This window comes from Hyperolius riggenbachi, chromosome 1, assembly GCF_040937935.1.
Source record: "Hyperolius riggenbachi isolate aHypRig1 chromosome 1, aHypRig1.pri, whole genome shotgun sequence".
NCBI classification, from domain to species: Eukaryota; Metazoa; Chordata; class Amphibia; order Anura; family Hyperoliidae; genus Hyperolius; species Hyperolius riggenbachi.
In genome coordinates, this window is record NC_090646.1 from 281,300,558 (window position 1) to 281,314,175 (window position 13,618).

General features: G+C 42.7%; 1 protein-coding gene across 2 annotated transcripts in view; it reads right to left on the bottom strand.

Annotated features, from left to right (window-relative positions):
* FGF5 (fibroblast growth factor 5) overlaps nt 1–13,618 on the bottom strand; it is a 68,402-nt gene that overhangs the window by 33,354 nt on the left and 21,430 nt on the right. Inside the window, exon 1 of one of the 2 annotated variants that reach the window (XM_068271142.1) lies at nt 12,181–12,197. The exons of the other annotated variant lie outside the window; for it this stretch is intronic. Within the exon in view, the coding sequence (XP_068127243.1) occupies nt 12,181–12,193 (13 nt within the window). The 5' untranslated portion in view covers nt 12,194–12,197. Of the gene's footprint in view, nt 1–12,180; nt 12,198–13,618 lie in introns of those variants that run through there. 2 annotated transcript variants of the gene reach the window in all.

Sequence of the window (13,618 nt, forward strand, 5' to 3'; positions counted from 1 at the left end):
ACAGAGCTCAAGGGCTCATGACACTGCCAGCAAATGATGACTATTTCACACCAAAAAGCACTAGTGATGTTGGAGCAATTTGGTGTAGAACAGCCCATAGGATTTCATTGTCCAAGAGCTTTTCAAAACACACTTGAAAGTGCTGCAATCAGAAAGCTCTTTAAAACTGTTCAACAGCATTCTTGGTGAGAGGTGCATTCTTTAGTTACCCCAGTGCCCTACCCTCACACAACCCCCCCTTCCCTGCCAAACATTCCTAATGTTATCTCACCCCACAAAGTTTGTTTACCACCAACCTCTCCCAACATAAACCATGAACCCCTTGATATGTCTAACACTATAACCTGAGCGAAAGTTGAGCACAAATGATACAATAAAATGATCCAATCTTATGACAATTATTACAAATTTAAAAACATCGGTTGTCCTCAAAAATCTGAAGCTTTTTTTTTTTTTTTCCATTCGAGCAAGACATCTAATTGATTTTGCCTTGTTTTATATTAGTTGATCTAGGGCTTAATTTACTAAGACAAATAGCATGTCTTATCAAAGTTAACACACCTTATCAGAGTAGCATAGCGAGTGCTACGAACCCACAGGGGCTCAGGGCAGGACAAGTGGGGTTGCCAATTAGCAGGAATACGTTTGTAGCGCTCACTATGCTACTCTTATAAGGCGTGTTAACTTTGATAAGTCGTGTTAACTTTGATAAGGGGTGATATTTGTCTTAGTGAATCAAGCCCCTAGAGTGGTGGATTTTTCTGATCAATTTTTATAAAAATGTAGAGGTATAGAGTAGATTGTCAATTTATTAACCTCTCTACGACCGTCTCACGCCGATGGGCGGCCACAGAGTGGCTACCCCAGGACCGCCTAATGCCGATTGGCGTCAGGTCCTGGAGGCGGGGATTAGTAGGGAATGCCTGCTCTTATGTGCGCGTTCCCTGCCAAGATACACAGTGGGGTCCGTGAACAGCCTGCCAGCCACGATCGGAGCTGACAGACTGTTAAAAAAACAAAAACAGCAGTTTACAGTTGTACAGCGCTGTGATCTAGGGCAGCGCTGTACAGGGGACAGCCTGTCAGTTGGCTGTCCCTCTGATCGGCTCCCAGTCTAAACCCTCTCAAAGGCTGATGCCTATGAGAGGGTGTTGCTAAGTGTGGATCGCAGCCAGGGCCAAATTAGGGGGGAGGGAGTTAGAGGAAAAAGAAACGCTTTTTTAATTTAAAAAAAAGTACTTATTAAATTAATAAAAAAAATCGTAGTAGTTGAAGGAAACCAGAGACCATAAGGACCAGGGGTGGTTTGCCTGATCTGTGCTGCGTGGACTCTCCAGCCCGCAGCACAGATCAGGAATGAGCCAGGGTGATCAGACTTACCCCCTTTTTTCCCCACTAGGGGGATGTCCTCCTGGGGGGGTCTGATCTGATGGCCACCTTAACCTAGAACCTCTTACTAACCCTACCATTATGTTATGTCTTCACTTTAAAAGCTGGCCATAGACATAGTACTACAGTATGGAGAGGGTAGGCTGGTGAATGCCTATGGCTGCTGACTAGCCTGTGCACCATGTTCCAGTTGACAATCTTTAGATAAGGGTGTGACTATGCAGCAATGAATAGTGTTTCACTATTTACAGCAGGCTGATGTTGCTATATAAACACAACTCATTCCTCATGAGTAAAATATTTTGCTGTGTCAATTTTATTTGTGCAACAGATGGTTGACCAATATGTCCTTTTAACCGACCAAAAACATGCATCAGTTTTCTCCTCCAGTCTAGTGGAATGATTCAGGACTCCTATTTGGCTGGCAGCAAATATTTCTTGAGACCATGTACAATAAAATACCCAGAATAATCAATCGTCTGATTTGATCTTAATATAACTTGGAAACAATCATTGATGTAACTAAGGCCCCAATGTAATGACTAAGGCCCCGCTTCCACTAGGACTGAAATCAGTTTTTTTGAAATGATAGCAATGTATTTTCTACGACCCGTTTCCGCTTAATGTAAGTTTTTTGTATAGTTGAAAAAAAAACGTGCACAGCCTTATGTCTATGGATCACCTTCTTTCACCTGAAGGGAATATTCACAGTGGGACGTTGCATTTTAATGTGATGTTAAAGTCGCAACACGTCTGCGTTTAGAGGTAACGCATTGCAAGCAGAGAGTTACCATAACGCAGCATTTTTCAATGCGACGTTAACGTCGCACTGTGAACGTCCCATAGGATTATCTTGCAGTGCGGTTAGCTGCGTTTTAAGACTTAATAATGCAGCTCTGCAATTTGCCACTGTGAATGCGACCGAAATCTCAGTTTATGAAATACTCTGCAAACCAAGGTTAAGATTCTGTTACTTTAGGTGAGTGTATTAAATATACAGTACCAGCAATGCATCACTGATCAAAGCTAGTGATGACAGCAAGGTTTATTGCAATAAATGTGTCAGAAGAGAGAGATGAGTTAGAGAAAACAATGACCAGGGAAGACAGGTGAATATGACTTTAGATGACTTCAGTAGATGCAGACACTGGACACACAGGAATCTTTCATCATGTACAATAAAAGTTCTGATATTTGGCTTAACTCCAGATGATTACTAAGCACTATGGTCTTACTGAGCTGTATTTTCTATGCCTTTTAAATTATTTTTGTCATTTCTGTAAGCTGAGATAAAACATTGTTCTTTCATAATACATAATGTATGGACTTAATCATCAGATTTTTTTTGTACTTATTTTTACATTATTACATTAATTTGTTACCTAGATATGCTAGATGAAGGTACTCCTAAATGCTAACCACACAGGACAAAGGTTTCCAGATTGTGTTAAAAGCTTTAGCATGTGCTTTATATCTACAATACCTTTTAACTGCTTAGTGGCCGCTATGCTTGTAAAATAACTCATTGGTAATAAACATGTGTAGCAAACTGTAGAAAACATTACCAATTGAATAAACCAAGCTATTTCATTGGTTGCTCTGGGCATTTGTTTCACTCTTGCGTGTTTTCCTTGCACCTGTCTTTATAAATCATTTCCCCATCATGGCTTCTATAACTGCAGAGGGAGCTCATATGATTGGTATGTAGTAATGCTCACTGATGATCTTGCATACAGCACAAGGAAAGAAAGGAAAGGTGCATCATTCCAACATTTGCTTTTTTCTGAAAATCGAAGCAGAGATTATATTATATTACAAAGGCACATTACGGGGATAACCTAATACATACTCACCTCTCAAAGAGTGTTGCTGCCTCCTTGTCCTTCCCTTGCCAGCTACCCTCTGGTCCTTCCCTTATTTCTTCTGCATATGGCTTCTTTATACCACCACTGTGCCAGTGGTACAGATTCTCCAGCAATGTTGATCACCCTATCCTGTAATTTACGGTAATTCTCATTATGAAACGATAAGGGGAACTGCTTTGATTGACAGGGTCTCTACCGTCTTCTGTTTCTCAATAGAGGCAGGTTAGACAGTTGTATAGACAAACCAGGCACTCACTGCAGACCTCAGAGTGTCACAAGGGAAGACACGTAACATATAAATGAAGGTAGTATCTGCTTCACTCCCTAGGTATGTTTTTCTGTAGTAATACTTCAAGCCTTTCCATTTAAAATCATTGCAACGCATGTAAAATAGAGATAGCATACCGGTAGTGGATTCTATTGACTTTAACAGAAATACACATTGTTGGTAAAGCTGAATGGGGTCTATGCCTTCACTTTACACTACACAATTTTCATGTTTAATGTAGCTATTTCAGACAAATTTTCTTTTGAAAAGCTGGTCATATTACCAAGAAATCCTTCTATAAAGCATAAAGGATTGGACAGTTAAGTGGCTGTTCTTTTAGCTAGTGCACAGCTTTCACTTCCCAGCTTCTTCCTGTGCTGCTGCCAGATTAACTTTTGGAGTCTACTTAAAAGATGAATGCTGTACGGCCAGCACTGCAGCTCAGCACATTCTTATCATCATGAGACTCTGTTGAGGCTAGAGTGCTGGCTAGGATCAGTCAGGTGATCTGTACTGATTAATGCTGAATGACCAGCACTGCAGCTCGGTATCAGTTGAGACATGTTCCAGGGCCATCTGTGTAAAAAAGGGTTCCACCATAGACTACAACCCTTAGTAGAGGGGAGCAGTGGTGTAGCTAAGAAGCTGTGGGCCCTGGTGCAAGTTTTACATTGGGGCTCCCCAAGCACTCTATACAGAACAATTGATATGGTGCACCAAAACCAATCAAGGACAACCACAGTGTCAGAGGTGCAAGAAGGCGATGGGAAACAGTTTGTTAATGTTTACTACTATTTAAAGCATCTATAGAAGTGAATATTATCAGCACAGGACCAATAAAGAACGAATACTGTGGTTGAGGGAAGGCCCCTCTGGCCTCGATGCAGTCGCAACCTTTGTACCCCCTATTGCTACGCCACTGGAGGGGAGCATCAAGATCTGCGCTGGGCAAATTATGGCCTGTGGGCCATATCCTCTCCCACCCCCTCCCTGCAGAGTCGCGAGCAGGTAATAAGAGTGGGTTAAAACTTACCTGATCGATGATTCTGGCATCACGTCTCCATGGCCACAGGGCAGGGCATCATGTAAGACGGCATCATGACGTGCCAGCGTATTACACGCTGGCTGCCAGTGTGTATCACGTTGTCTTGTTATGATGGCGTGCTACTGTGGCCATGGAGACGCGATGCTGGAATCAGCATTCAGGAGAGTTTTAAAGGATGAGGGAATGTATTTTGGGAATGCAGCCGGTGGTCCACAGCATGCAGCCCGGGCCACTTAAAGTTTGCCCGGGCCTGCTCTAGATAGTCCAGAGGCTTCCCCCATCTTGCTCAACCTCGCTGTTCCAATGCTGAGATACTCTAAACATAATAAACAAGCTTTGCAAGTGTAACGATTGGTGTCAGCACGCAGAGAGAATCTGATTATTGGTGATCTGCAGTATCACCAAGAATGCAGATATATACCTGATTATTGATGATCTGCAGAATTACCGATAATACAGATATATTGCTAACCTCTGGACACCTATAGGTATGTGAGTGTTTGGTGTAACAGTCGTACTTTGAGTAATGCACCTGCTGAGCAGGTGATCAGAAGCAGCAAGGAATACTGCTCTTGAGGGCACAGGAACCTTCCAGCAGCCTGAGACTCTCCAAGGGGTGGAGTCAGGCTGGAGATAGGAAGGACCAGAGAGTGAGTGACACCTGAAGGTGGATGTCCCTATCTGATCTGGAGACTATCTTTTAAGAGGAGAGATAGCTCTCGAGGTCGGGCACGCCTGGTTGGAAACACACGGACAGATAAAGTTCAAAGACAGAAGGCTGATTCAGTATCCAAGGCAAGCAGGGTCTGGCAATGGAATATCAGATATGCGAGGTACCGAATCAGAGATCAGAGGGATAGTCAGGAAAGCAGTAAGTCAAAACAGATATCAACAATGCCTAGTCTGGGTGTGAGGTCCTTGGTCTCTACACCCTGGAACTAGTCTAATGAATAACAGATAGATAACACAAGTTCCCTAGTCTGGTGTGAGGTCCGTGGTCTCTACACCCTGGAACTAGTCTGAAGTATAACAGATAGATAACACAAGTTCCCTAGTCTGGGTGTGAGGTCCGTGGTCTCTACACCCTGGAACTAGTCTGAAGTATAACAGATAGATAACACAAGTTCCCTAGTCTGGGTGTGAGGTCCTTGATCTCTACACCCTGGAACTAGTCTACGCATAAACAGAATAACAGTACAAGTAATCTGGCTCAGTGTGAATCCCCAGGTCCACCTGGTTCAAACACACTGTTGGATCTGACTAAGGTCTGAGTGCTTCCACGTAGTGTTCGCAACGGCAGACAACTTGAGACTGGCCAGCAGTAACTATATATGGAGTAGTGCTCTCCGGCACCACCCCTAATTGATCAACCAATAGTAACCTGCTCTGGAGTCAGCTGATCGGCGTGCCCAGTATAAGAGTTCTGCCTCTCAGCGCACGCGCGCGCGCATATTCCTCAGCCTGTGTGCACTAACAGACTCAGCCACACCAGACACACGCTGCCGCGTGCAAACCGCCGCGCTGGATGCGGAACCAGCCGCCTTACTGTTGTTACATGCGGCGGATTTTCCGCGTTCTGCCCTGTTACCAGACGCACGCTTCCGCGTGCAAACCGCCGCATTGGACGCGGAATCAGCCGCCTCCTCAGCAGCACATGCGGCGGCTTTTCCGCGTTCTCTCACAGCAAGGAAGTAGACACTGCATATTTATTGCAGGATTTGTATTAGCTGTAACAAGTAAAAGTTTTTCTTTAAAGGTTATTATGCTGTTGCATTTCTTTTACAGCAGATAGGACGTTCTGAGTTCAAGTTTGCTTTAGTCGTTCTCTGGCAACCAGGCAAGATATTTCACATTTGCCTAGACTAGACTTACACATGGCCTGTGGTGTCTGCTAGAATGCCATGCGCACAAAATCTCGGACCAATCTGTCCAGAGATGGTTGGAACCATTGTCATTCATACTGTAGCTGTGGTTACATTTCCCATTAAAGCCAATTTGGAATAGCATGATATGATATGATAAATATGCATTAGCAAGAGCTTTTCAAATGACTAGCGCTTAGAAAAGGCTGCTAGTGGGTTTGAGTCCTATGTGTACTTATGCACAGTTTTGATATACTTTTAATAAGAAAATTCAGCAGCAGGTGTTCAGTTAAACTCTTTGTTGGTATAAATCAGTTAATTACCAATAATAATTTAAGGAAGAACTATAGTCAAGTAAGAAAAAAAAAAAAATACAAGTCCTTATCAAAGCTTTCCCTAATTGTTAGTTATTTTGATTAATCAATTTGTCTTTGAGATTTTGGCATGCATGTGCGCAGGCCTGTGGTTATTCAGCTGACAAATATGCATATATTAATGAGTACATAGACATTGAGGTATGGATATCTGTGTCTGTTTATACAAATTATACAATATACACAGAAATATATCTGCTTATGTTGCATCTGATAAGTTAACTTTAATTCACCTATTCATCCATCCCTGTTTATACAGCCATACAACAATGCTGTCAGGCCAATCCTAGTTATAAATCAATAAATTCCAGGGTGTTTTACACGCCCAGTGGTCTATTTTGCTTTGGGGATTGATAGTATCAGAATCATCTTGGCCCCAAAACTACCCACACCATCAGTAATGTAGATGGATAGGAAACCTTATAATTTAACAAAGTATGAACACACTGATTGGTAAGTTTGACCAAGAAACCATTAGTATCATGGTGGCCAACAAGCCAAACTGTCCACATCTTGGACAATATGACAAAAAATTATTTATTAGATAAGGTCTAATCAATTAATAATTTGCAAACCAGAGGCAGAATACTATAAAAAGAGGCCTGTAAGTTTCATTCACTATCTAATCATACAGATGCACAATGTTTGTCACCCATAATGATCTTGCATCAATAGTTAGGGTGACACTCTGGGTCATGGACACTATACAGACACACCACTGGACTGCAGCGGAGCTGCATATATTGTTCAATGGGGGGGGGGGGTGATAATGGGCACTGCGCAGCTCAAGATGAAGTAGCTTCCAGAGGGCTCAGGGAAAGAAAAATGTGCTCCTCAATCGCACGTTCATCGGTTTCGCAAAGAGGTCCAGGGTTTTGGATGCTTAAGTGATGTTGTGGCACACCCGTACAGCACACCGAACAACCATTCTGGCCAAGTTCTACCTAGTGTGTGCACTAAATTTAAAGGACACCTGAAGTGAGAGGATTATGGAGGCTGCCATTTTCATTCTCTAATAAACAATACCAGTTGTCTCACTTTTGTGCTGATGCTCTGACTCTAATATTTTAAGTCACTGGCCCAGAATAAACATGCAGATCAGATGGTTGCCTTTGACTCTGGTCTGATTCTACTGGCTGCATACTTGTTGCAGGTGTGTGAGCCTAAGTTCAACATGACAGCCAGGTAGATAGCATTGTTTATAAGGGAATGAAGATGGCAGCCCTCAGTATGCCCCTCTCACATCAGGCTCCCTTTAAAAGGAACCTTAACTCAACTGTAAAAAAAAGAGTTTCACTTACCTGGGGCTTCTAACAGCCCCCCTGCAGCCGTCCTGTGCCCTCAACGTCCTAGGACGATGCTACGGTCCCCCGCAATGGCTACATTTTATTTCCGCGACTGCCCAGCACTGCACCTGCATGGCCTTGGCAGTGCACATCCTTGCTCTTGCTGACGTCGCCATCCCCGTCCTGTGCATGTGCAGGAAGAAAAATCTCGTACTGCGCATGCGCAGGACAGGGACAGGATGCGCGTGGCCACAAGACGTGCAGGTGCAGTGCCAAAAACAAAACTTAGCCGCTGCAGGGGACCGGAGCATCATTTCAGAATGTTGAAAGCACAGGACAGCTGCAGAAGGGCTGGTAGAAGCCCCAGGTAAGTGAAGCTCTTTTTTTACGGTTGAGTTAAGGTTCCCCTTCAAGGTGCACACTAATGATGCAATCTTGGTTATATGTAGTAGAAGAGTGAACTGTGTGAATTTACTTTGAATAGATTGTTTAACTAGACCCTCATATTGCAGAGAAGTGGTAAAATTGTACAATCAAGATTGTATAATTAGTGGCACCTTAAAACCTAGTAAAAACAGAAACGCTGTCTCTCATTACATGCATTTACTGGTGAAAGGCTGTCTCTTATGTGCATCTAGTGGTGAAACACTGTCTCTCATTACATGCATTTACTGGTGAAAGGCTGTCTCTTATGTGCATTTACTGGTGAAACGCTGTCTCTCATTACATACATTTACTGGTGAAAGGCTGTCTGTCATTACGTGCATTTACTGATGAAAAGCTGTCTCTTGTGTGCATTTACTGATGAAAAGCTGTCTCTTGTGTGCATTTACTGGTGAAACACTGTCTCTCATTACATACATTTACTGGTGAAAGGCTGTCTGTCATTATGTGCATTTACTGATGAAAAGCTGTCTCTTATGTGCATTTACTGGTGAAATGCTGTCTCTCATTACATACATTTACTGGTGAAAGGCTGTCTCTCATTACGTGCATTTACTGGTGAAAGACTGTCTCTTATGCGCATTTAGTGGTGAAACACTGTCTCTCATTACATGCATTTACTGGTGAAAGACCGTCTCTTATGTGCATTTAGTGGGGAAACACTGTCTCTTATTACGTGCATTTACTGGTTAAACACTGTCTCTCATTACGTGCATTTACTATTGAAAGGCTGTCTCTCGCTACATGCATTTACTGGTGAATTTTTTTTTATGTAACTACATTAGCTGGTACAACTACATTACAGTTATCCCCGCCCACACGATGTCATGACCACGCCCACTCTTTTTAAATTCCCCCCTTGAGCCCCGCCAGACAGCCATTGTGCCCCTTTTGAGCCCCCCCAAAAATGTGAAGCTGGAGCCGCCGCTGACAATGATTCTGTTAGCTATATAGTGTGTTTTGTTTATATCTTTATTTTATACTATTTTACTATACCTGTTTTTGGATTATGGAACGAATCAAATGGGTGATTTGTAAGCATGCAATATTAAATCCTTATAAGGAGACATAGAATTTTATTTGCTTGGTTGTATAACTACTTTGGAAGTGTGACTGACTAATACATTATATTGGTTGAACACAATTAGCTGAGCATCCTTTAACCATGGAATATAATGTAGATATAGGTCAAGTGTGTTATTGTAAATGTACAATTTCCCATTTCAATTTAAGCTGTGATCACAACAGATTGTGGGAGGAGCCAGACAATTGGTACAATTTTAATGGATCTGACCCAGGATTACATCCTGCAGCCAATGTGTTAATGTGCGCTACAGAACTCCCCTCCCAGTACCCCTTCTTACTGCCTCCTCATCATGGTAATTTCTCAAAGTTTCTCTATTTCGTGTTAGTGTGTTAGTGTCCCCCTCATTATAGTACCCCTTTGTTTCATAATGTTTCCCTTTAGTGCCTTCTCAGAGTATTCCCGTCACTTACAATCATCTTTATATTGTTCCATTCACTGTAAAGCTCCCTCAGTTCATACTGCCCCTCTTTATTGCCTTCTTCCCTTATAGTGTCTCACTACAGTGCCCCTTCAATTCAATGTCCCCTGTTATTTATTTATTTTATTTATTTAAGTATTTATATAGCGCCAACATATTACACAGTGCTGTACAGAGTATATAGTGTCTTGTCACATAACTGTCCCTCAGAGGGGCTCACAATCTAATCCCTACCATAGTCCTATGTCTATGTATGTATTGTGTAGTGCATTTATCATAGTCTAGGGCCAATTTAGGGGAAGCCAATTAACTTGCAGTATCTGTATGTTGTTGGGATGTGAGAGGAAACCGGAGTGCCAGGAGGAAACTCGAGCAGACATGGGGAGAACATACAAACTCCTTGCAGGTGTTGACCTGGCTGGGATTCGAACCAGGGACCCAGTGCTGCAAGGCGAGAGTGCTAACCACTACGCCACCGTGCTGCCCCGTTAATGCCACTCAGTGTTCCTGCTTACTATCGTGCCCTCTCAGTTCAGAGCCTTTAAAGCCACCTCCATATCCCCTCCCCCCCCCTACACTATAGTGCTCCCTCATATTCCTCCTTCCCTACAGATTCCTTTTTTTTCCTGCTCCCTTCCCCCCATTGTGCTCCCATTATGTCCTCCAAGTACATGCTTCATTCCCTCTATTACAAAGTACATACAATAAGGACGCTAAGTTGGTAGTTACTTGACAGGGGCATAACTATAAATAATGGTGGCCCACAGCAAAGCTTTGATGGGGCCCCGCAATGTTCCCTCCCTTTCCCTTACCAACCCCTTGTGACCTTTACAATCTGGGGGCCCATCTTGCAAGGGTCATAAAAAAAGTGTGGACATCAGAATCTTCATACCCATAACAAGTGTAGCCACCCAAACACCTGATCTGAAGGATGGACCCATTATCAAAGGGAGTGAAGTTGTAGTTGGGGCCCCCTTACAGCTCTGGGCCCCCCTGCGGTCACAGAGGCAGCTCCTCTTGACCTGGCTGTCTCCCCATATCCTCCTGCTTCTTGGGCTGTAATATTAGCCTTGGTCCATATCCTTTATCCAGCTCTTGGGTATGTCAAGACATATGGCACATGAAGGCTGGGAGATAAGTACAGACAAAGGCCTCAATTCTGGTAGGGTTTTCAAACAAATTATCTCATGTACGGTAATTCACCTCATGAGGTAATGACATTTAGCAATTCTGGTAGGTTTTAGTCATGTGTTACCTCATGCGGTATATAAAGATGTAATTTGTGAGGTAATTTGCCTTAATTTTACAGAAAATAGCTATTCTCAAAGAGGAAAATACCACATGGGGTATTTACTTCACATAGCTACCAGAATTGAGGCCTTAGGCTCTCATGACAGTTGAAGAAGCCTGAGGACTAAGGATGATCAAAGATATGCAAATTCTTATGAAAATGTTTATGAAAATGTATGCAGTTTGAAAATGGACCAATTAATTTAAACTCAGGTTTAAATTGATTGGTCTTTTTTCAAGCTGCATATATATGCATACAAATTTGCATAATTTCAGAAGTATTTGCATCACATTCATCATCCCTACTGAGGACACAAAGCAGCCAAAGTAGGTAACCATGTACCAACCCTGCTTCTCTGCTGCATTTAGAAGCATTAGACACAGTGCAGTGGTGACAGCAGTACCATCGGTACAGAAGAGACCCTCTGGGCAGGGGCGTAACAATCGCATTTGCAAACATGGGGGGAGCGGGGGGGGGGGGGGGAGGCTGAGGGCACATAGGGGCCCACCCATATATTTTGCATGATGGAAGACATGATTCAGGGGTGGATTTTACTCCCTGGGCTTTTTACAGTTTCTCTAACCATTATGGGTATTCGGAAGTGGAGAGAGCAGCATATTTCTGCTGTATCCAGCAGCAAGCCTATCATCCACCAGGGAGCCGAAGAAGAGCCAGGCATCCACTATCACCCACCCATATGTACCACCCACTATCGCAGGCAAAAATGCAAGGGTCACAAATACTTTGGTATTATGTGTGTGTAAAAAAAGTTTACTTTCAATGCACTAAAAGTTTATATTGTTCTGCTGATCTCACATTGATGTAAACATTGCTGGCTAGAAGCTCTCTACCTGGTCTCTTCATCTGCTCCCCCTCCCTCACTGCTAATGTGACTTAGCCGTTGCCCTGGCAATGTGTCTATATTTACCAGAGGAGGGAGGGGGTAAAAGATTGAAGAGACCAGGCAGAGGTAAGCAGAGCCATATAAACCTCTACTGCTTTCTGCGTAAAATGTATATGTTTTTAAACACAGGGAATGCTTTCAAATGTTCCTTTACAGAGTTTTCAAGAAATACTGGTGTCAGTTTTAAAAAAAGGAACAACATATAAAAACTGACTTAGCACATTATTATTATTATTATTTTGTAGAAATAGTAGTAATAATAGCAGAAGCAGTAGTCATCGTATTTATACAGCAGTGCTTTTTATGCAGTATATTCGGGTACATCAAACAATTCATTTCACTGTGATTTAGTGTTAGGCAATCCTCTATAATAAAACCCCTGTGTCCCTGCTTCTGCCTGTCTCAAAGAAAGAAGAAAAAATGAAGAATCCGAACATTTATATAGTGCTTTTCTCCTGTTGGAATCAAAGCGCTCAAGAGCTGCAGCTGCAGCTCAAGAGGCCACCCTGCAGTGTTAGGGAGTCTTGCCTTGAACTACTTACTGAATAGGTACTGTCCCTAGCCAGGATTCGAACCCCTGGCAAATTTTAACTTAAATTTACTTTTAGTCAATCAGCAAGTCATTTTTTGATGGGAAATGACATAGGTGTCTCCCAAAAGATAATAAGACGATGTGTGAGAGTCCTTATTGTGGGGGAAAAAACATTTCTCAGCTTTTATTTACATTTGAGCAAAAAGTGTCCAGTCCAAAATTATTTATACCCTTCACAAACTGTCACAGTCTGTAGTAAAATCCAAAGTTCTATACCATTCCAAATAGCCTAAGTTTTTCTAAAGCATCCTAATTACCCTGCTTAATTGGGAACAGCTGTTTTAATAAACTCAACAGGTAGAAAAACAGCAGCTCTCTGCAGTTGGTTTGGGGACAGTCATGGCTAAGACAAAGGAGCTCAGAGAGGACCTGCGGCTTCTCACAAGTCAGGAAAGGGCTACAAGGCAATTTCTAAATGTTTTCAAGTTCCAGTGGCTACAGTGCAAAGTATTATAAAAAAAAATGTTTATTACCCACTGTGAAGAGAACATGGTCGGAAACCGAAAGTGACATCTGTGCTGGCCAGGTAGATAGTGAGAGAGGTGAAAAAGAATCCAAGGTTCACCACCTAGGCCATCCAGGTGAATCTGGGCTCTGCTGGTGGCAATGTCTCAAGATAGACAATACAACGAACACTGCACACTGCTGGGTTCCATGGATGCAGACCAAGGAGGATGCCACTTCTCCAGATAAGGCACACAAAAGCTCGCTTGGCCTTTGCAAATGCTCATCTGGACAAAGAAGAAGACTTCTGGTCTTCTGTGTTATGGTCAGATGAAATAAAATTGAATTG